Below are 24,865 nucleotides of genomic sequence, written 5' to 3'. Positions count from 1 at the left end.
GTACATCTGAGTTTAGTTTCATTAGCTTTCCAAATTGTACAACTTGCCAGCAAACTCTTCATTTTCAATATATTATATTACCATATCAGGTTGAATTAAAATAGGAGATACAATCTGAGCTTCTTGAAACCCGACTCAGTTGCCTGGTTTCAATGACTTTAGATAAAACAGCAATTTCAGTGCAGACATTTTCATTTATTCCATTTTGTTCTCCTGAACCTGCCTCAGTCTATAGTCAGGTGATCACGGCAGCCATTTTATTCAGTACTTTTTTAAGGAACATTTCCGTCCGTAAAATATCTCACGTATAACAGGCTGATGATGATCATTAAAATTTGATGGTTTGTCTTTACCACGAAACCAGCAATGTATGAAATGATGAAAGCTGGATGTTTTAGGTGGCCTCAGTTACATGCATGTCATTTCATGGCAAAGAGATCTGGGTCCCTTTTGCCAAACACACTGTAGCTCAGATTTACTGGAAGTATTAACTATTTGAAAGAAACCCAAAACAGGTTTGTGCTGTAAGGGGTGTGTGGCCTCTCATGTCCCTACATTTCTCTCAATCTACTGTAAACATGGATGCCGCATGACATTTGCCCTTGTGTTTGTTGTCCAATTTGGAAAATGCCGTTGCCATTTTGACACAATTTTTTTTAACAAACGTTGCAAAATCTGACAAACGGGCAGGCTGCACCAAAAGCCTCCAATCAAATATTAATTGAAGATAAGAATTCCAACAGGGTCCACTATTTTAATATTTTGGTTGATCCAGCAAATGTCTGTTGGGAACAGAATTCTAGATGGGACTGGTGTACAAATTATTAACACAGCAGCAATATTTCACAAAATGCAAACGTTTTGGGGGGAATATCTGGGTGCATTTGCCATTCCTTTTCAATGAAAGCAAAACCAAACTGCCTTGTATTTATTTTGTCCCCAATTTGGTTCTATCCCTTTTTCCTCACCAATGCTGTGAATAGTTAGATATTCACAACTGTCTTCCTGTATTTTGCCCCAGTAATATTTCTCCACCTCTGATCTTAGACCATGAAGGAATCTTGCGAGAGAATGTGATATTCTGCCCAGAAGCAGATCATAGAGTCATAGAGACGTACAGCATGGAAACAGACCCTTCAGTCTAACTCATCTATGCTGACCAGATGTCCTAACCATTTGCCAGCATTTTGCTCATATACTTCTTAACCCTCACTATTAATAAACCCATCCAGGCGCCTTTTAAATTATGTAATTTTACCAGCCTCCACCACTTCTTCTGGTAGCTCATTCCATACATGCACCACCCTTTGCATGAAAAGTTGCCTCTTAGGTGCCTTAAATCTTTCCCCTCTCCCCCTAAATTTATGCCCTCTAGTTTTTCCCCCAATCCAGGGAAAAAAACCTTGTCTATTTACTCTATCCATGCCCCTCATGATTTTATAAACCTCTATAAGGTCACCTCTCACCCTCAGCCTCTGATGCTCCAGAGAAAGTAGCCCCAGCCTATGCAGACCACACCCCCCCCCCCCCCCCCCCCATAGTTCAAATCCTCCAACCCTGGCAACATCCTTGTAAATCTTTTCTGAACCCTTTCAAGTTTCACAGCATCTTTCCTATAGGAGGGAGACCAGAATTGCACGCATGACTCCAAAAGTGGCCTAACCAATGTCCTGTACAGCCGCAACATGACCTCCCAACCCTTATACTTAATGCACTGACCATTAAGGGAAAGCATAACAAACACTTTCTTCACTATCCTATCTACTTGTGAGTCCACTTTCAAGGAATAATGAACCTGCACTCCAAGGTCTCTTAGTTCATCAACGCTCCCTTGGACCTTATCAGTAAGTATATCTGTCCTGCCATGATTTGCTTTTCCAAAATGCAGGACCTCACATTTATCCAAATTAAACTCCATCTGTCACTCCTCAGCCCATTGGCCCATCTGATCAAGATACCATTATACTCTGAGGTAACCCTCTTCGCTGACCACTATACCTCCAATTTTAATGTTATCTGCAAACTTACTAACCATCTTCCTTTGTTCGCATCCAAATAATTTATATAAATGAGGAAAAGAAGCAGATCCAGCACCGATCCTTGTGGCACTCCACTGGTCACAGGCCTCCAGTCTGAAATGCAACCCTCCACCACCACCCTCTGTCTTCTACCTTTGAGCCAGTTCTGTATCCAAATGGCTAGTTCTACTTATATTCCGTGTGATCTATCCTTGCTAACCAGCCTTCCATAAGGAACCTTGTCAAACGCCTTACTGAACTCCATATAGATCACTCTGTCCTTATCAATCCACTTCGTTACTTCTTCAAAAACTCAATCAAGTTTGTGAGACATGATTTCCCATGCACAAAGCCATGCTGACTATCCCTAAACAGTCCTTGCCTTTCCAAATACATGTACATCCTGTCCCTCAGGATTCCCTCCAACAACTTGCCCACCATCGACGTCAGGCTCACTGGCCTATAGTTCCCTGGCTTGTCCTTACCACCCTTCTTAAACCGTGGCACCACGTTAGCCAACCTCCAGTCTTCCGGCACCTCACCTGTGACTATCGATGATACAAATATCTCAGCAAGAGGCTCAGCAATCACTTCCCTAGCTTCCCACAGAGTTCTAGGGTACACCTGATCAGGTTCTGAGAATTTATCCACTTTTATGCATTTTGAGATGTCCAACGCTTCCTCCTCTGTAATATTGACATTTTTCAAGCTATCACTATTTATTTCCCACGTTCTATATTTTCCATGACCTCCTCCACAGAAAACACTGATGCAAAATACTCGTTTACTATCTCCCCCATCTCCTGCGGCTCCACACATGAGCTACCTTGCTGATCTTTGAGGGGCCCTATTCTCATCCTAATTACTCTTTTGTCCTTAATGTATTTGTAAAAATCCTTTAGATTCTCCTTTACCCTATTTGCCAAATCTATTTCATGTCCCCTTTTTGCCCTCCTGATTTCCCTCTTAAGTATACTCCAACTGCCTTTATAATCTTCTAAGGATTCACTCCATCTATCTGACATATGCTTCCTTCTTTTTCTAAACCAACCCCTCAATATCTTTAGTCATCTAGCATTCCCTATACCTACCAGCCTTGGCCTTCAACCCAAGAGGAACATACTGTCTTTAGACCCTCGCTATCTCATTTTTGAAGGCTTCCCATTTTCCAGCCATCCCTTTACCTGCGAAAAACTGTCCCCAGTCAGCTTTTGAAAGTTCTTGCCTAATACCATCAAAATTGGCCTTCCTCTAAGTTAGAGCTTTAACTTTTAGATCCGGTCTATCCTTTTCCATCATTATTTTAAAACTAAAAGAATTATGGTCGCTGGCCCCAAAGTGCTCCCCCACTGACACCTTAGTCATCTGCCCTGCCTTATTTCCCAAGAGTAGGTCAAGTTTTGCACCTTCTCTAGTAGGTACATTCACATACTGAATCAGAAAATTGTCTTGTACACACTTAACAAATTCCTCTCCATCTAAACCTTTAACACTATGGCAGTCCCAGTCTATGTTTGGAAGGTTAAAATCCCCTACCATAACCACCCTATTATTCTGACATTTCTGAGATCTTACAAATGTATTTCTCAAATTCCCACTGACTATTTGAGGTCTATAGTACATTCCCAACAAGGTGACCAGCCTTTTCTTATTTCTTAGTTCCACCCAAATAACTTCCCTGGATGTATTCCAGGAATATTCATCCTAAGTATAACAGTAATGTTATCCTTAATCAACAACATCACTCCCCCTCCGGTCTTGCTCTCCTTTTTATCCTTCCTATAGTATCTGTACCCTGGAACATTAAGCTGCCAGTCCTGTCCATCCCTGAGCTATGTTTCTGTAATTGCTATTGATATCCCAGTCCCATGTTCCCAATCATGCCCTCAGTTCATCTACCATACCTATTAGGCCTCTGCATTGAAATAAATATAGTTTAATTTATCATTCTCTGCTTTGTTCCTGCCTACCCTGACTATTTGACTAACTCATTTTTCCAACTATACCAGGCTCAGACCGATCTCTTGCCTCACCATCCCCCTGAGTCTCACTCCCCCACCTTACTAGTTTAAATCCTCCCAAGCAGCTCCAGCAAATTTCCCTGCCAGTATATTAGATCCTTCTAACTCAGGTGCAATCCGTCCTTTTTGTACAGGTCACTTTTATCCCAGAAGAGATTCCAATGATCCAAAAATGTGAATACTTCTCTCCTGTGCCAGCTCCTCACCATGCATTCATCTGCTCTGTGTTTCCATTTGTACCTTCACTCGCTTGTATCAAGAGTAATCCAGATATTACCATCCATGAGGACCTCCTTTTTAAATTCCTGCATAACTTCCTATATTGTCTCCTCAGAATCTCGTCCTTATCTCTTCCTGTTGTCAGTTCCAATGTGTACAACATGTGTAGGGGATTCTGGGTAATCCAAGATGGAGGATGGTAAAAAGTTGTGGCTGTACGTGCTGCTCCTTTTTTTGAGGTATTTTCAGTGTTGGAACTAATTTTCTCGAATTTTAGGAGTGGTAACTACTGTTTTATAAACTGATGCACTATTTTGGAACACTTGGGGGAAAAAAATGATCAAAACAATGACACTTTAAAATAAGAGGAAGGGAGGCAAAGACAGTGACCACATGATGGGAAGTGAATGAAACCTACACTGCTATCTGACACAGCAATGAACCTTCACAGCTACTGCCTTTACTGTTTGATTTCAAGTACCTCCTGACATCAGAGTTTGTCTAAGAAAATAAACAAAGAGTGAAATTCACATCTGACCTTGGAGAAACATGTGAGAGAAGGTCATAGCAGGGGAGCAGCTAAGTGGCTAGTTCTTTTTGTGAATCTACAATAGTGAGTACAGTGTGTTCTTTTTGATTATATATTTTTATTGAGCTCTGTCTCTTGATTAAACTTTAAATATATAAAACATAGCTGCTAAGTTAGCCTGGAACAGTGTTTTGGAGCACTCAGAATGCTATTTTCTGGGTGTGTAGATTGTTAAGCTGCAAAGATGGCCTTTAGTAGGTAACATGATGTGTTCTTCCTGTTGGATGTGGGAGATTAGGGAGAGTTTCCATGCCACTGATGATTATATCTGCAGGAAGTGTGTTTGGTTACAAATCCCATCGGATTGCATGGATTAGTTGGAGTGGCAGTTCGAGGCAATGAGGAATTTACAGGAGCTGGCGTTTGATGGATGGCATTTGCAGGAAGGGAGATGAACCAAAGATACAGTCAGGTAGATGGGTTACCTCCAGGAAAGGTAGGAGAGGGAGGCAGATAGTGCAGGAGTCTCCTGTGGTTCTCCCCATCTCAAACAAGTATGCTGTTTTGGAAAATATAGGCAGTGATGGACTCTCAGGGCAATGTAGCACTGACTGCCAGATTTCTGGTACTGAGAATAGCTCCAGTGTAACGAGGGGTATGCCAGATTTCAAGTGGTTGATTGTGATAGGGGACTCTCTCGTCAGAGATCAGTCGGTGCATCTTCCCATTAAGTCGTTACTTATGAAGAGTAAAAGATAAATGGCACAAGTTACCTTTTTATCATCAGTCGTATGCATACCTCTGGTCCGGACATATGAGATTCTGCAACAGTTAGCAGCAGCATTTTTGATTAAGGTGTCTTTAAATTTATTGCTTCCCAATCTACTGCTTGTGCTTTCTCCTCTGCTCCCTGGCATCACTAAGTGGTGATGGTAACAGCCTGACTAGTTATTGGAGCCACTCTGTTGGCACAAGTTGGTGAAATGGTAAGGCATATCTGACAAATTTATTTGCATAGTGAATATTGTCAAAGGCAGACTTGCATTTGTATCGTATCCTTTACAACCTCATGATTTCTCGGTTCTCCTCTCAGACAGTGAACTGTTTGTTTGAAGTCAAGTCATGGTTGTAATAACATAGGAAGTATTGCAGTCAATTTGTGTACTATAAGCCCTCGCAAAGATATTGTTGAAATGATCAAATGGTCTGCTTTCTGGTGATGTTGTTTGAGAGGTAAATGTGAGGGAGATTATCTGGGAAACTCTCCTGCTCATCGTCACATTGAGGTTGTAGAATATTTGAGACCTGCACAAATGCTGTGAGCATTGCAAATATGAACATTTGAAAGGGCCACATGATAAATGCACAGTGACCCAGTGAATGAAATATAACACTTTGATGGGGGTATTTGGGGAAAGGATGGAAAAAATGGAAGCCTTTTTAAGAACGAAGGCATTTTGATAGTCATCTAAGCCGAGAGTAAACATTGTGTACAATACTGGTCACCATACTTGCATAAGGATGTTAATGTGTTGGAAGCAGTTCAGAGAAGACTTTGCGAAACTAATCCCTGGAATAAGCAGATTGCTTTGTGAGGAAAGGCTAGACAGGCTAAGCCCATATCCTCTGGAGTTTAGAAGACTCAGATATGATTTTACTGAAGCTTGTAAAATCCTGAAGGGACTTGACCGGGTGCTTGTTAAAAATTTGGCTCCTCCTGTGAGAGAATCTAGAATAAGGGGATCATCATTTAAAACGTAAAGCTGTTCCAGTTTAAAACGGAAATGAGGAAACATTATTTTCCGAGGGTTGTGAATCTTCCTCAAAAGGCAATGAATACAAAATCTTTAAATATTTTTAAGGGAGAGTGAGATAGATTCTTGATTACCAAGGGGATGAAAGATTGTAGATTATATATATGATTGTAGAGTTGAGGTTACAATCAGATCAGCCATGCTCTTATGGAATGGTGGGGCAGTCTCAAAGGGCTGAGTGGCCTACATTTAGATTAGATTAGATTATTTACAGTGTGGAAACAGGCCCTTCGGCCCAACAAGTCCACACCGACCCGCCGAAGAGCAACCCTCCCAGACCCATTCCCCTACATTTAACCCTTCACCTAACACTATGGGCAATTTAGCATGGCCAATTCTCCTAACCTGCATGTTTTTGGACTGTGGGAGGAAACCGGAACACCCAGAGGAAACCCACGCAGACACGCGGAGAATGTGCAAACTCCACACAGATAGTTGCCTGAGGCAGGAATTGAACCTGGGTCTCTGGCAGTGTGAGGCAGCAGTGCTAACCACTGTGCCACCGTGCCGCCCCTTGTTTGTATGGGAGTGTCAGTCTTCTGTTTCTGTGTTGGCATCATAAATTAACCTGGTTTCTACCAAACCTTTATGAAATACAGTTAACAATGTGATAATGACCAAGTTACCTGTTTCTGTGTAGTGTGAATGAGAGATAAACGATGAGCAGAATACTGAGGACAAGTCCCATGACCTTCTTTGAAACAATGGAGACAATTGTGGATAACAAAGGATGAAATCATACAAAATGGTGAAAGTTTAAAAAGCAGACACAGGGATTCATAAATTCAAATCTTAAAAGTCAGAAGTAAAACTCTGAAGTAGTGTTCGAGGATCTAATAACTAGGAGTGGAACAATCAAAATAAAAGACATAATTCAAAACCTGTCAAATAAAGAAAGGTATATTTGGGAACATTAGAGTAGTTAACTCAAACAGATACAGTTGTGAATAATGGTTACATATTTGGTTAAAAACAAATAAAGTAGGAGAGGACAATAAGGTGAATATTTTCCTCACCATGATGGAGCTAGAATTTTTGATGTTGTGTCAAACTAGTATTACCTGTGAGGCCACAGCATTGCTGAATGTGCTGAAATTATTGAAATCTTGGAATCATCTTGCATTGTAAAGAGACTAGATGCATACGGAGACACTCTATCGGTGTCATGCTGGTCATTTGTATGACAGAAGAAGTGGAGAGCAAAGTAGACCTCCGGTAATCCAAATTCCTCCTACTGGCCCAAAGCAAAACTCAAAACGGAATTGACAGTTTGCTGGGTGTTACAGAATTCACCAGAGTAGCACAGCGAGTAAGACATATCAGTGTCAGAGTCCTGACTATTGAGTAGAATTGGGAGTTCATGTCAAAGCTGAGATGTTGAGAAAACAGGGTTAGACTCATCCCTAGACAGAAATAAAAAGAAGCCAGGTAGGTTGTTCTCTTCACTATTTCTTATTAAAAATTCTACTTTGGTGAGACGTGTTCCGCAGTTAAGGAAAAATACCTCTTTTTAAAATATATTGCTTGCTCTGTAATTATTAGATTATGATGACAGTAAAAACAAATATGAAACATAAACTAGTTAAATATAGAGCATAACCAGTTAAATATGGAACGTAACTAGTTAAATTTTAAGCAGTGTTTTGTTTTAGTCACATACCATTTTATGTTTTGATGTGTAAATTGTATTTTGTAAAGTTGGGAGGGAGTGTATCATCTGACATGACTGGCAGTTTTGCTATCTTGCCCTGTCTGGTGCCCTCTCTAGCGGGAAGGTGTATATTATGTTGGTTCAACACAATCTGGATGAACTCAACTGTTTGCTTTTCTAAATCTTTTATTAGTCTAAAGTTCTCCAAAATCATTAATTGCAAATAAACCACTTTATTTTCTAGAATTTGAACAGAAACACTGCCTTTATGCACGTGTTAATGTTAGATATTTATACGATATTCTTGAATTAATCTCTTCTTATAACTCTTTTCATTCCAGTGGCCACCAGCACACCTGAACAGGTAGGTTACTCAACATTCATATGACAATTGTAATTACAGGCTGTTCGCTATGAATATTTCAATTCTCTAACTGCATTAGTTACACAGAATTAGGCATGAAGATCAGTTCAATCCATTCTCGAGGTAGGGTGCCAATTGAACCTGGGCAACAAGATGCCCATGTGTAATGAAGCTCACAGCCATCCAGCAGATGTGATAGTGGGAGGTTCAACGAGTGCGTGGCTGAGAGTTTTGTGAGTAGGTGTCTCTCTGAATGCATTCCCTGTGAAGACTGCAGTAACAAATTGTCATGGCAGTTTGTTTCTTTCTCACAAAAATACAGCTGCTGACCATCCAGGCTCCGGTAAATATTCTCAGAGGGACCTGGATGGAATTCTGTCCCTCAGGTATTTAAATTTCCCAGGTATACTCTGAGCATGTGCATAAGACAAAACAGCTTTCAGATCCCCACTTGTAGACACTCATTGCTGCCACCATTGGAAAATCTGACAGTTGGTAATTTATTTTTCTGAACCAGTCAGACATAACAAGCTCAAATGTGTGGCGCTGGAAAAGCACAGCAGGTCAGGTAGCATTCGAGGAGCAGGAGAATTGACATTTCCTGATGAAGGGCTTACGCCTGAAATGTCAACTCTCCTGCTCCTCGAATGCTGCCTGACCTGTTGTGCTTTTTCCAGAGCCACATACTTGAACTTGTTATGTCCAGCATCTGCAGTCCTCACTTTCTCCTAGACATAACACGCTATAAACTTCGGATGCCAGTTTAATAATAACCTCTATAACTTAAAGAAAAGCAACTGTCACTGTTAGTTTAGTTAGTAAAAGCTGACAAGTATTTGAACTGCTTTCTGGTTTGCTCATGAATCCCACAGGTTATGATCATTTATTGCTATCCTGCCAGTGTCCAATTCCATTTAATAAAAACACAGTGGCATACCTTGAACCAGTGCCGGAGTGTTAATTTGATAAACTCTGGATTGTTGGATTGAAATATCCAAACCAAACTTAACTACCAACCCTGCAAGTGATGATTGTGCATTCTACAGTTTACAAAACCCTCACCCCTTCCAGAAAGAGAGTAAAGAGGCAGGAGAGAGGTAGGAATTAAGGAAGGGATAGAGGGAGTACTGAAGAAGAGATAGAGGGATTCCTGAAAGGAGGAGAGAGCTCAAAGTAAAGGAAGAAGAGACCCCAAAGTGCAGGAGGGAAAAGAGAGTAAAAGGGGAGAAGAGGGGAGAAGGAGAGAAAGAGAGAGACAGACATGAGGGAAGGAAAAACAAGATCAAAATGAAGAAGAAATCAAGATTAGAAATAGAAAGTTTGGCTGAAAGGAAGACAGAAGTGGAGGATAACAAGGCAGCTGTTCAGGAAGGGAGGAGATATTTGGAGGAAGAGAGAAACAGAAGTGTAATGCAGGATTCAGAGCAGTGAAGTAGGGTGAGGGGTAGACAATTCTGAAAGGAAGGGGAAAGAGGAGGAGAGGAGGAGAAAACCAAAGGAGTTGTGAATGTCACAATCTGAGGAATCCAAAAAATACAATAAACAGATCAGGTCATGCAAGTAGCATTTAAATGTGGTAGTGCCTGACCTTAAGAGTGTTTTTTTTCAGATGTAGTAATCACTGGAAAGTGCGTTCTTACGCTTTCTTCTAAAAATGCCGAGTCTTTGAAACTAACCTTTCATCAAAATGCCCTTAAATTGAAACATAACATCATCTTTTCATTAAATTTAGGAACTTGTAAAAGATGAGCGTGTTGTGGAATCTGGCCTGCCCCAGCTATCGCCCAGCATTACCACCATCCAGATCAACTCGGGCTACCCTGGTATGTTCTCTTTATATCACGACCAACTATCACTTTGCATTGATTCTGTTCTCTCCCCAATCCCGCTCTTTTTGCAGCTGTAGCCACAGTGGATATTGCAGTTGTTCTGTTTGATGCTTTTAGCTGTTGATTGTTGTCTTTATCATTTGCTGATCTGTATTTGGAGCGTCATCAGGGTGATGAACATTACTTGCAGTTCTACAATGGAATTTGATTGAGATGTTAGTTCAACAAATTGCTAAATTTTAATAGGACAAGTTGAACGTGGGAGTTCCTTGCCTCCACTCTTTCCCAAAGTCTCCTCTCACATATTTGTTCTGGGACAACAGCAAGGCCGAGGCAGAGTGGGTGCTGTTAACACACTAGTTTCTGCTTGGGATGTGCCCAGTGTTTGTTGCCCATTCCTAATTTCCCCTGAGAAAGTGCTGGTGAGCTGCCCTCTCAAACTGCTCTAGTCCAGGTGAACCCAGACTGCAAGCAGTTTGTTACCGTGGAATGCCATTTCAATCAGAGCCACACGTATAATGCAAGCTCTGGAGACTTGTGTAGGCCAGACTGGATAAGGACAGCAGATTTCCCTCCCCAATGAGTAGATCAGTAGGATTTTTAATAACAATCGGCCAGTTTCATGATGTTTCTGAGACCAGCTTTTTAATTCCACATTTATGAAGCAGCTGCTATGGTAGCATTTGAACTCAGGGCACTAGAGTATTCATCCAGGCCTCTGGATTATTAATCCAGCAACATATACCATGATGAAGCAGCTCCCGTTCCTGGCTGAGACCTAGCCTTAGGAGAATCCTGTTTGGGTGCACATTGTAAAAAGGCCTCTTTCCCTGCAACAGTTTTCTTTTGTCATCCACAAGGATTGATTGTTGGGGTGACCATCTTAAAATAACCCTCACCATCACACCTAGCCCCAACACTATCCCTGAATCTAACTCGAACTCTGAACTCTACCACACCTAGCCCTAACACTATGCCTGAATCTAACTCTAACTCTGAACTCTAATTCAAACCCAGACCTTGTCCATGTCCCCAACCCTGTGCCTAATCCTAACTCTGACTGTGACCTTCACCCTAACCTGTGAGAACGTGTTTGAACTCTCCTGCCCGTGCTGAGTCTGCTGCCCTTGGCGAAGTTAAGCTACATTTAATTAAAGGTGAAAATGAACTGCTACACTACTTTGCATTCTGACCTGTAGATTTTATTTTGTTCTTATTTTATAACAGCAGTGGTGGAAAAAACCTCACCTCCGAACCCGGTCCACATTGCCCCAGATGTGTCTACCTCCAGTCTGACCCATTTCATTGCATCTACTCAAGTCGCAGGTACAGTAAACACGAGTCGCTGGGATTAACTCGGGGCTCCTCCCGACCAACCATCATAACTTTCTGCAGGAGCCTCCAGATACACTGGGATTTCTGCTTATCTGTGCCAGAGTTACGTTAGCAGAAGCCATAGTTATTTGTTCCTTTGTGTTGGAACACCAATCACCTAAATAAAGAAGCTTAATCTTGGTGACTTGTATTATCAAGCTTTAGTTTAGACCACTCCTGAAAATTTCATTTCTGTGAACATTCCGACTCGACCAGAGAGGAATATGATCGGGTGATAATGTGAAATTTACAAACTGTCAGAAATGGAGAAAAGCTATTGGAATGAGGAAACTCGCTTTTGAACGTAAACTTTGAGATCAAGCATTCATCTGCCTCCCACCATATTCCTCAATTCAAATTCCTTAGAAATACCCCCAAATATTTCTTAATTTCAAGCGCTTCAATGGTCACACCTGGTAACTTATTCAACAAATCCATTGCCCACTGGGTTAAAAGATTCAACCAAATTCCTTCCTTTGGGCTAATTCCCCAATATTTAATTTTATTCTCACAGCATTTAAACTTTTTCCACAAAGCAGAATTGTGCTGGATGGCATGAATTGCGGGATATGATTGCATTTTAGGTAATTTTCAATGAATGCATTAAAGCCAGTCATTTTGCTTAGGTGAAAACCAATAATTTAAATATTTACTCACAGTTGACATAGGGCCGTATGTATCCCGTCCATTAGAGAGAGCTAATTAGATATGGATAGCTTGAGGGCACCAATCTACAAACCTGCGATAAAAGGAGGAGGCACAACTGTGACAGACCAGGGTTGTTACAGGGAGTGAGCACATGCTGTTATATCATTCTTCATCACATTCTAGCTCTCTAATGAACTGAGCTAACTGACCACCACCACCAATTCCACAAGCTGCTGTAAGCCCTGTTTTCACTTAGAGTCATTGAGCTATACAACAATGAAACACACCCTACATTCCAAGTTGACCAGACATCCCAATCTGACCTAGTCCCATTTGCCAGCATTTGCCCTCTATCTATCTAAACCCTTCCTATCCATGTACCCATCCAGATGCCTTTTAAATGTTGTACCAGCCTCCCCCACTCCCTCTGGCAGTTGTTCCATACACACACCACCCTCTGCATGAAAAAGCTACCCTTCAGGTCCTTTTTAAATTTTTCCCCTCTCACCTTAAACCTACGGCCTCCAGTTTTGGACTCCCCCACTGTGGTAAAAAGACCTTGGCTATTCACCTTTTATAAGGTTACCCCTCAGCCTCTGCACTCCAGGGAAAACACCCCCAGCCTCTTCAGCCTTTCCCTGCAAAATGAACTGTCCAGTCAGCAACATCCTTATAAATTGTTTTCAACATCCTCTCAAGTTTGACAACATTTCTTTCTGTGGAAAGATGACCAGAATGCAAGACATCTGTGACCAGAACATTGTAGGATATCTTAAGAATGAGGTTACCATTAGACATTACAGCTTCCGCCAGTGGCCTCACTTTTAGAATACATCTGCAACGTGACATCCCACTTGTCTACTCAATGTTCTGATCACTTCTTCAAAACAATTCTCCCTCCCCCATTGCTAGTATTTTGGGCATATAATGAAATGATTCAGTCTTCTGAAAGTAGTAAATAGATGAAATTCATGTCACATTATAAAAGGAGAGTGACTTGAACAAGGTTTGTTACTGAAAATGGGACGTTCAGAAAGCAATGAACTACATCGGCAAAGTTCAAGCAAAACAATTGTGTTTTATGATGTGAAAGTGCCAGGGTTCGACTGGGGTTGAAAAGTTAAAAATCACACAACACCAGGTTATAGTCCAACACTTCTATTTGGAAGCACTAGCTTTCGGAGCACAGCTCCTTCATCAGGTGGTTGTAGAGTGTAAGATCATAGGACACAGCATGTATAATTTCAGTTGTATCACACTAAACTTTTGCTATAAATTCTGTGTCTTATGATATTATCCTCGATAACTACCTGATGAAGGAGCAGTGCTCCGAAAGCTGGTGCTTTCAAACAAACCTGTTGGACTATAACCTGGTGTTGTGTGATTTTTAACATTATGACTTGTGATAGTGCCAACATCAATTGGCTTGCAAATGAACTCTGGGTGTGTCATTTTGTCAGAACTAATCTACAGTAATGGACGTGACTTTTCACTCTCTCCCAATTATTATTGCAAGTACAGATGATGGAGACTCCTAAGAAACTGAAGCTGTGAGTAAAAGTGAAGAAAGGGTTACTTTTTAACTGTCTTATGAAATTTTATAGTAGCCCTTGCTATGTGAATTTTTAACAATTAAAATAATGCTAAAAATAGTCTGTTGGCTTTTAAAGCGAATCTGAGTGTTCCAGCTTTCATTATTGTCTCTCTGCAGCTAAACAGGTGAAGGATGTTTAAAGCAAGTCTGACTCTATATTTGGAAACAGGATTACTAAAGTAATTAAATTAGTACAGTGGATTTAGTTTCCTATTAAACATCCTCAGCAATGTTTATTTAAAGATTAGATTGAGTCTTACAAAGGTTCCTTCTGTATTTAGGTGTTTGCAAATGACTCTTGTCCAGTAAAATTAAAACTGGAGACAGCTGTGACCAGAACATTGTAGGCACAGAGTTATTGTTGGACGTTACAGCTTGTGCCTAGTGAAATATTACACAGATTGCAGAGGCAACTGCTGTTTGACTTGGAGGGCTTGGAGTCTTGTTCTGTTTACCACATTATTTGTGGAGCCTAGACAGCTAATTTCTCAACTATATGTGGCCCTTCAACACCATCTGAAAGTTGCAGCATCAGTAATGAAGCTCATTTCAATCTTCCCACTATGGCCTTTGACCCTTCCACTGTCTTTAAATTGCCAGATTGTGTATCCAACATTCAACACTGGATGAGCAGTTAGTTCCTCCTGTTTATTATTGGAATACCAAAGCCAATGACTTTGGACTATCTCCAAATTCTATTCAAATTCATCCTTCTCCTTACTAAGTGTTTGAGGATAGATCAGACGGGTCACAACCTTGGGTTCATCTTAGACAATAAGGTGAGTTTTTGACTCCATCTTCCTCCATCATGAAGCAGCCTATTTCCACTTCAATAACATCAGCTGACAGGGCCCTTGTCTCAGTTCATCCATTGCTGAAACCCTCACTTGTGCCTTTGTTAACTCTAGAATTGACCAATTTGACACACTCCTAGTCGGTGTCTCATCGTCTGCAAGTCTCATTCACCCAATCACCCTTGTGCTTACTAACCTACATTGTTGTCCTCTTTAATTTGAGATCTTTTTGGGAGGTTGTCTCTCCCTATCTCTGTATTCTGTCCAAGTCCTGTAGATCTCTGAGATATCTGCACTATTCCGATACTGATCTCTTGAATATTCCTGGTTTTAATCACTGCACCACTGATGGCCAAACCTTTAGCTGCCTGAGTTCTGGAATTCCCTCTTTAAACTCCTTCACCTCCTCACTTCCCTCGTTAAGATAACCTTTGCTACTTTGCTCTTATCTGTCTAAATAGCTCTTCATGTCAAATTTTGTTTATTATTGTTTGTGTGAAACAACTTTAGATCTTCTATTGTATTAAAAGTACTATATAGAAAAGTTGTGCATTAACGTCAGTATCTATTAAAACTGTGGTCTTGACAAAGAATTATTACTAATCTTGATATCCTTCAAGTTATTTTCTTCCATCAGTTCTTTGAACAGGTGGTATTGTTTGATCAGTGTGTGTTTGAGAAACAACTGATACATAATGTTTTTATTATTCGTTCATGGGATGTGGGCGCCACTATCTGGGCTAGCATTTATTACCCATCCCTAGTTGCCCTCAGTTGGAACCTAGTAGCTTGCTAGCCCATTTCAGAGGATAGTTAAGATTCAATGACATTATTGTGGGTCTGGGAGTTACATGTCGGCCAGACCAGATAAGGACAGCATGCTCCTTCCCTGAAGGGACTTACAAACTGAAGTCACTAAAGCGCATGAATGAAACAGATGGGATTGTACAATGATTAGATTAGATTCCCTACAGAGTGGAAAAAGGCCCTTCAGCCCAACAAGTCCACACTGACCCTCCGAAGAGTAACCCACCCAGACCCATTTCCCTTTGACTAATGCACCTAACACTATGGGCAATTTAGCATGGCCAATTCACCTGACCTGCACATCTTTAGACTGTGGGAGGAAAACGGAGCACCCAGAGGAAACCCAAGCAGACACGGGGAGAACGTGCAAACTCCACACAGACAGTCGGCCAAGGCTGGAAATGAACCTGGGACCCTGGTGCTGTGAGGCAGCAGTGAGCCATCGTGCCGCCCACATGGGTCTTTCATGGGTCGTCATTGGATGAAATTAGCTTCAAAATTTTTTTTAATTGACTTCAAATTTCACCACCTGCCGTGGTGTGATTCAAACCTAAGTCTCCAGAATATTACCTGTCTCTCTGGATGACAAGCCTAGCGATAGTGTCACAGGCCATCGCCTGTACCAATCCTTTGGGAAATCCTTTCACCTTTTGGAGTGTGGTTTGATGGAAGGGGGCGGAGGGGTTAAAAAAGTTAGGAAAGTGGTTATGGAAGGAACCTAGGATGGAGGCAATCCAGTGGGCTCAGGAAGCCAATAAAGGGATGTGGGCCCCTTTGCCCAGTCCACAGCAGGGGGGAGCTGCTGTGTTGAATGAATGATATAGCTCTGTCCTGCCACCAGCCTAATCCGAGTGGTGGCGATAATGACTGCTCTAGTTGTGCATTTAGGAGCCTCAATTGGTTCACTAGTCCATGGGCTATCTAATGCTCACTCTGCTGTCAGTAAAATTGTAGCAGGGAGGGGCATGGATGGGTGGACAGGTAGCATGCACTGCATTTAACATGCAACCCCCCCCCCCGCCCATCCCAGTTGTGGGGGCATGTTAAATCCAACCCATCACTACCTCTTTCTGCAGCCTCAGTGTAATCCTATAGTTGTCACACTCGGCCAATCATGTCACCAGCCTTCATGGTGTATGGGGCAATGTCATCAACGGGTGGCCCACCTGAAATGTTCGAAGTGAACCTGTTTTCTTTCCTATTAAATACACACAGACATTAGGAGAGGAGATAGGTGAAATTTCTACTCTTCGGTATTTTTGTGGACATTTTTGGCAAGAATTTGTTGAGTAAACTGCAGCAATTCCATATTGTCCTTACAGCAAACAGCTTCATGGGCCATTTCAGAGGGTGGTGAAGAATCGACCACATTGCTGTGGGGCTGGACTCACATATAGACTTGCTTTTAATAGGTTTAAGGTGAGAGGGGAATGATATAAAAGGGACCTAAGGGGCAACTTTTTCACACAGAGGATGGCGCGTGTCTGGAATGAGCTGCCAGAGGAAGAGGTGGAGGCTGGAACAATTGCAACATTTAAAAGGCATCTGGATGGGTATATGAATAGGAAGGGTTTAAAGGGATATGGGCCAAATGCTGGTAAATGGGACTAGATTAATTTAGGATATCGGGCTGGCATGGACAAGTTGGACCGAAGGGTCTGTTTCCGTGCTGTAGAGCTGTATGACTATAATGCCCCCACCTGCTGTGGCTGGATTTGAACCAGGTGTCCCGGAGTATTGATCAGCTGGGCCTCTGGGTGTGGCAGTATTACCAACATGCCACCAGCTCCTCAAAGTGTACAGAGCCTGTGTAAGACTCAGATAGTCTGCTTGCAGGGGTTGGTTGTTTGTGGGTTATCAGCTGGCATTACAGAACAAAGTATCTTTCTGTTAGTCAGAGGAGCTCCCTACTCCACACATGAACCAACGTGGAAGGTAACAATTTGCAAGCTGCAGCCATTTGGTGTCCTTCTTTTCGGGGCTATCTGTAGCTCATAAGTATTTGGTTACAAGTAAACTCTCGGTGCTCCAGCCGGACACTGTGATGGGGCGGGTGGACCTGTCCGTCATCTCTGTTACATTTGTTGCACAATAAACATTTCCACCAAAAAGCTCATCCAATTTGCTTGTTGAACTTACATCATTCAATCCAGCCTCAGCAGTATTTTGGCGCTGATCTGATCTTGAATGTTATTCTCGTAGATGCATATCGGGAGGAATCATATTATTAACAGTGCAGTTACCCAGTGAGCGTGTACTGTAAATATTTGTTCTGGAGTTGGTCAAATGAAAGTAAAAATACGTTTGGGTTCGGCAAATTAGCACTGCATCAGAATCACTTGAGGTGATGTAACCAGGGGTGAAAATGTCTAATGGGGAGTGTAGTGATGTTTTCCTTGGCTGCTGGTGTTCCCAGTGGGAAAGCGCGTGTCAGCTTTAGTGTTGGATCGTTTGCCTGAATGATACAGGCTGCTGGAGTGAAGGACATTGGCTCCACTGAGTACAGCTTTGCTTCTCGCTTTGGTGGCGAATGCCTCACATTTTCTCTGCGTAGTGCCTTCAGACCAAGGCCGTTGAAACCTGTACCCAGGGCACAATCACGGATATGCCACGCTTCCCAAAGCCATCTTTCTGAGGAGAAGCTGGGAGGTTAAACAAAGTGACGTGAAACAATTTTGGTTTGAACCAAAAATATACTCTTGTTCCCCTCACAAACCACAGTGCAACAATTGTCATGCTTCAGGTTCCAACATATCCCACTTTGCAAACTCTCAGATGACAATGTGCGAGGAGCACTCTCGTTACCTTTTAACTGAGAGCTGGGAGCCGTGCACAGATGACCCTGTTTGAGTTAATTCTTTTTAACCTGTCTGACCTCCAGTCAGTGTTAGGGATATTTGTTGACCCACAGATTTTCAGGGGACTGTGGAATTTCTCACCGATACCAATGTGGGCGGCACGGTGGCACAGTGGTTAGCACTGCTGCCTCACAGCGCCACAGACCCGGGTTCAATTCTCGCCTCAGGCGACTGACTGTGTGGAGTTTGCACATTCTCCCTGTGTCTGCGTGGGTGTGCTCCGGTTTCCTCCCACACTCCAAAAATGTGCAGATTAGGTGAATTGGCCTACGCTAAATTGCCTGCAGTGTTAGGTGCAGGGGTAAATGTAGGGGAATGGGTCTGGGTAGGTGTGCTTCGGCGGGTCGGTGTGGACTTGTTGGGCCGAAGGGCCTGTTTCCACACTGTAAAGTAATCTAATCTAAACCTCTTACTCTGAGGTATTGCTCCACTGGTCATGAATGCCGGGGAGGGGGGACACATCCAGTTGGTAACCTATGACCTCCTGAATAATGTCACTTCCTCTTCCTGTTCTTGGCAACAAGCTGAAGAATCCCTCAGTTCAACTTGAACTTAAAAGGTGCAAGACATTCATGTCAAATATTGGTCTCAGAAATGTGTTTTTCTCACTTCCTTCCCAGTCTCATTCCTAACTGTATTACCCCTATATCAGTGAAAGTGATGGAACTGGAAGACTTCGCAACTTGAATTTTATTTGGAGCTAAGCATTTATGATGTTTATTGTGGACTGACACAGGGCTTTCCCCTGCAGGGCCATGTAAGGTCACGGGGTTAGTCTCACAGATAAACATTGCTGAACCTGAAATTTTGACTGTTTTCTCTCCACATGCTGCCAGACCTGTTGAGTTTCTCCAGCAATTTCTGACTTTGTTTCGCAACGAGGTATTGGCTATTTAGGTCCGTCCTGAGGAGAAGTGTCTTCACTGGAACGTTTATAAATCTTTTAGAACTCTACTCTGAAGGGCTGTGGATGCTCAGTCATTGAGCATGCTCAAGACTGAGGGCGACAGATGCTGGGCACTAAATGGATTGATGGAAATAAGATAAAGATTGGAATGTGGAAGATCTGCCAAGCCCGTATTGAAGACAAAGTGGGTTTGAGTAGCCACTTGTCTACTGCAACTCTTCAATCTTATATTGCTGTTTTGCTTACAAAACGTGGAAGATCAATGGTGTCAGTTTGCAGGCAGAGCACCTACAAAGAAATTTGCGGTCCCCCCCCCCCCACCGCGATTCCCTCACACACCAAACATTGTCATGTGCTGTAATGGCACCTGTACCCACTGTGCAGCAAAAGGTTCATACGTGCAGTTGTGTGCTGGAAGAAGCACTCTGTAAACAAAGCGTAAAGTATTGGTATCTCCGAGTGACCGAAACAAAGACAAGCTTCACTCAACATCTCCTTCAGTTTGACCATTAAAGAGAGGGCTAAGTGATGAAGCACTCATTTGCCTTTTTGCTGACTGCTGCGTGTATTTGCGGCTGTTCCCACTTTGCCCAATTAGTAGGCCCAAAAACTGGGCAAAAACAATTTTCGTTGGTCTGTACCCCTGCCGCAAAGGTCCTTCAATTTTGTCAAAAACAATGTTGTGTCTCGAACAATATTCCGATGTCCTGGCATTTTTCCTTAAACAATCATAGAGTCATATCACACGGAAATAGACCCTTCGGTCCAACCAGTCCATAATCCCAAACTAAATAGTCCCACCTGCCTGTGCTTGACCCATATCCCTCCAAACATTTCTTATTAGTGTACGTATCTAAATGTCTTTCAAATGTTGTAACTATACCTACATCTACCACTTCCTCTGCAAGTTTATTTCACACACAAACCACCTTCCATGTAAAATAATTGTCCCTCATGTCTTTTTTAAATCTTTCTCCTCTCTCCTTAAAAATATGCCCCTTACTCTTGAAATCCCTACCCTAGGGAAAAGACATCTGCCATTCACCTTATCTATAGCCCTCATGATTTAATAAACCTCTATAAGGTCACCTCTCAACCTCCTATGCTCCAGTGAGAAACATCCCAGCCTATCCAGATTCTCCTTATAACTCAAACCTTACATTCCCAGTAACATCCGGGTAAAAATCTTCTGAACCCTCTCCAGCTTAATAATATTCTTCCAATAGCAGGGCGAAGTAGAATTGGACATAGTACTTCAGAAGAGACCCCACCAACATCCTGTACAACCTCAACATAATGCCACAATTCCTATGATTAAATGTCTGAGCAATGAAAGCAAACATGCTAAATGCCTTCTTAACCACACTATCTATATTTGATGTAAAGTTAAAAATCACACAACACCAGGTTATAGTCCAGCAGGTTTAATTGGAAGCACTAGCTTTCGGAGCGCTGCTCCTTCATCAGGTGGTTTGATATAAACTTCAAAGAATTATGTACCTGAATCCTGAGGTATCTCTGTTCTATAACAGTGCCCAAGCCTCAGCTTTTAATTGTATAAGTATTGCCACTGTTTGTTGTATCAAAATGCAATATCTAGCTCCATCTGCCACTCCATGGCTCATTGACCCAATTGATCAAGATCTATTTGTAATCTTAGATAACCTTCGTCACTGTCCACAAAACCACCAATCCTGGTGTTATCCGTAAATTTATTAATCATGCTTTCTAGATTCTCATCTAAATCATTGATATAAATGGCAAACAAAAGTGGACCCAGACCAATCCCTGTGGAGCACTGCTGGTCACAGGCCTCCAGACTGAAAAACAATCCTCCATTATCACTCTCTGGCTCCTGTCTTTAAGCCAATTTTGTATCCAATTGACAAGCTCACCCTTAATCCCATGTGATCTAACTTTATTAATTAGTTCACCATGTGGAGCCTTGCCAAAGGCTTTACTAAAGTCCAAGCGAACAATGTCTGTCTCTCTGTCTTCATCAATCTTCTTGGTTACTTCCTCCAAAAACCTCAATCAAGTTATTGAGCTTGTTAATGAGTGCCATAATGCTTAGCGTTTAAGGACTTGGCTTTGAAATTGGGAAAAAAATAGGCAGAGTTAGCACTGATTGAGCTCTGAATACCATTTCAGGCTATACACAGTCAAACCATTATCGTTACACAGGCATTACAGAAGATCGCAGCATTAGTGAGCACATGGATTGTGGGTGTCATGGATAGGAGAGCTTGGTCAAATTCAACAGCTTCTGGACACACAGTGACATTGTACTGATGTGCCTTACTCTCAAAATTTGGTGCAAACTAATTTTCTCTTCCCAACTCTGAATTAGATGCTGACGTTGGAAATAATTAGGCAAATCAGTTAAGAGCAGAAAATGGAGCTCTCTCTGCAGTTACATAGAGCATAGAACAGTGCTGCACAGGAACAGGCCCTGAACATAGAACAGTGCTGCACAGGAACAGGCCCTGAACATAGAACAGTGCAGCACAGGAACAGGCCCTGAACATAGAACAGTGCAGCACAGGAACAGGCCCTGAACATAGAACAGTGCAGCACAGGAACAGGCCCTGAACATAGAACAGTGCTGCACAGGAACAGGCCCTGAACATAGAACAGTGCTGCACAGGAACAGGCCCTGAACATAGAACAGTGCTGCACAGGAACAGGCCCTGAACATAGAACAGTGCAGCACAGGAACAGGCCCTGAACATAGAACAGTGCAGCACAGGAACAGGCCCTTTGACCCACGATCTTGTGCCGAACATGATGCCAAGTTAAAATAGTCCCTGCGGCCTGCCCTTGGTCCACATACCTCCATTCCTTGCATATTTGTCTGCTCATCTAGAAGTCCCTTAAACGCCCCTATTGTATCTGCCTCCTTTACCAACCCTGGTAGTGCGTTCCAGACTCTGACAATTCTCTGTGTAAAAACATGCCCCTCACATCTCCTTTGAACTTTCCCCGTCTCACCTTAAATGCAGGCCCCCTCGTATTAAACTCTGGGAAAAGTATTTTGACTGTCAACCCTATCTATGCGTCTCATAATTGTATAGACTTCTTTCAAGTCTCCCCTCAGCCTTGGTCACTGCAGGGAAAACAACCCGAACTTGACTAGCCTCTCCTTATAGCTCATACCCTCTGATCCCTCAGTACCCTGTTAAACCTCTTCTGCATCCTCTCCAAAGTCTCCACATTCTTCCTGTAATGTGGCGGATGTGTGACCGAGCCAAAATCTTATAAAGCTGCAACATGACATCCTGACTCTTATACTCAGTTCCCTGACCAAAGAAGACAAGCATGCTATAAGCCTTCTTTAGCACCCTATGTACTTGTATGGCCACTTTCAGGGAGCTATGGACTTGAACCCCAAGAACTCTCTGTACATCAATGATGTTTGTGGTCCTGCCATTAACTGTACACTTTTCCTCAACATTTGATCTCCCAAAGTGCATCACCTCACACTTACCCGAGTTAAATGCCATCTGCCATTTTTCCGCGGATGGCTGCAACTGATCTGTATCCTTTGACAACCTTCTACACTCTCCACAATTCCCCCAATCTTTGTATCATCTGCAAACTTACTGAACCACCCATCTACATTTTCATCAAGTCATTTATGTATATCGCAAACAGCAGAGGTCCTAGTATGGATCCCTGCGGAACACCACTAGCCACGGGCCTCCAGCCTGACAAACACCCTTCCACTAACCTCTGCCTTCTACAGGCAAACCAATTCTGAATCTAAGTGGCTAAGTCACTGTGGATCCCATGCATCTGAAGCTTAGCTTATCATGAGGAACCATGTCGAAAGTCTTACTAAAATCCATGTAGGCAGCATCCATTGCTCTACCTTCATCGATCACCTCCTCGAAAAATTCAATCAAGTTACTTGTGCATCACCTGCCCTGCACAAAAGAATCACTAATTAGGCTGTGCTTTTCCAAATGCACTTAAACCTTATTCCTAAAAATTCTCTCCAATCGCTTCTCAACCACCAGTGTGAGACTCAGCGGTCTATAGTTTCTGGATTATCCCTATTTCCTCTCTTGAACAGAGGAACAGAGGTGCTGATATGATTAGAGTCCTCTCTACTGGAGAGTGAAGATACAAAGATCTCAGTCAAGGCCCCAGCAATCTCTTCTCTTGTTTCTCTCAATAACCTGGGGTAGATACCATTGGGCAGCATCCAAGGAACAAGAGAGTCAATGCTTCGAGCATAAGCTTTTCATAAGCTGATGAAGAGCTTATGCTTGAAACATCGACTCTCCTGCTACTCAGATGTTGCCTGACCTGCTGTCCTTTACCAGCACCACACTCTTCGACTCTGATCTCCAGCATCTGCAGTCCTCACTTTCTCATTCCCATCCTTGTCCTTTCTCCTTGGTTGGAACATACTGGTCCTGAACTCTGACCAGTAGGCCTTTAAACAACTCCCACATTCAAACTTGTCCAATAACAACTCCTCCCAATTAACACTCCCTAACTCCGGCCTAACACTGCCCTACCCCAAGTTAGTATCTTGCAACAAAGTCTTGACTTATCCTTATTCAGAGCTATCTTAAAACTTAAAGAGTTGTGATCACTGTTCCCAAAATGTTCTCCCACTGAAAGGTCAGTCACCTGGCAAGGCTCATTCACCAGTACAGGGTCCCATTTGGCCCCTCCTCCAGTTGGACTGTCCATATACAGTTTCAAGAAACCCTTTTGGATGCACATTGCAAATTCAACCCCATCTAAGTGTTTTGCTCTTCGGGAGTCGCAGTCAATATTGGGGAAGTTAAAGTCACCCACTATAACTACCCTGTTGTTGTTGCATCAGTTGAAGCTGCTTCACGGCAAGCTGGAACTGAACTGCTACCTGAAGACACGTGTTGGCCAGGAATAGGCCTGACATGCTGCAGGGTTGGGGGAGATGAGCTGCTGAAACCCTTTTCCTACCAGGCCGCTCATCGAGTAAGATTATTGAAGAAAGGGGAATAATTGGCAGAGATTGTGGTGAAGGCAAAATCCATAACAACCAGAAAAAAGGTATTACCCAAAATTGGAAACAGATTGCTTCACAAAAGCCTAGGAAATGGGAGAAAAAGTGGAGAGCTCTTCCAGAGTGCTAGCATAAGTGTGATGGGCCAAAAGGCTACTTCCTGTAATATAAAATTTGTCAAAGTGAGTCTGGGTGATGGGTGCATTCAGAGTGACAGTGGGGAACAACATAGCTGAATCTAATCCTGGCTCTGCCTGGAGCACACAGTCTCCACCAAGGCTCACAGGATAGCAATCCAAAGTGGAATGATTGACCTGTTTCTCCCCCTCCTTTATCCAGGGCAAAGGACCACTGGCTTCCTGCTACAATCTGGGATGAGATCAGTTTACACCAGGAATGTGGAATTGGGTGGGCCAGAATTCCATGATCACTACCT

At 42.6% G+C, this 24,865-nt stretch overlaps 1 protein-coding gene across 5 annotated transcripts in view; it reads left to right on the top strand.

The window, feature by feature from the left end:
- The window catches only part of ltbp1 (latent transforming growth factor beta binding protein 1), a 425,536-nt gene that overhangs the window by 199,426 nt on the left and 201,245 nt on the right, over positions 1 to 24,865 (top strand). For all 5 annotated transcript variants that reach the window (XM_043695510.2, XM_043695509.2, XM_043695511.2 and 2 more), the window contains 3 exons: positions 8,594 to 8,616; positions 10,349 to 10,439; positions 11,673 to 11,771. In XM_043695510.2, coding sequence (XP_043551445.2) covers positions 8,594 to 8,616; positions 10,349 to 10,439; positions 11,673 to 11,771 — 213 coding nt within the window. The remainder of the gene's footprint in view (positions 1 to 8,593; positions 8,617 to 10,348; positions 10,440 to 11,672; positions 11,772 to 24,865) is intronic.

The sequence above is a fragment of the Chiloscyllium plagiosum genome, unplaced genomic scaffold (genome assembly GCF_037043375.1).
Source record: "Chiloscyllium plagiosum isolate Xiang-an unplaced genomic scaffold, Cpla_swu_hap1 HiC_scaffold_10, whole genome shotgun sequence".
Classification (NCBI taxonomy): domain Eukaryota; kingdom Metazoa; phylum Chordata; class Chondrichthyes; order Orectolobiformes; family Hemiscylliidae; genus Chiloscyllium; species Chiloscyllium plagiosum.
The sequence above is the reverse complement of the archived record's forward strand: the minus strand, read 5'-3'. Positions and strand labels throughout refer to the sequence as shown.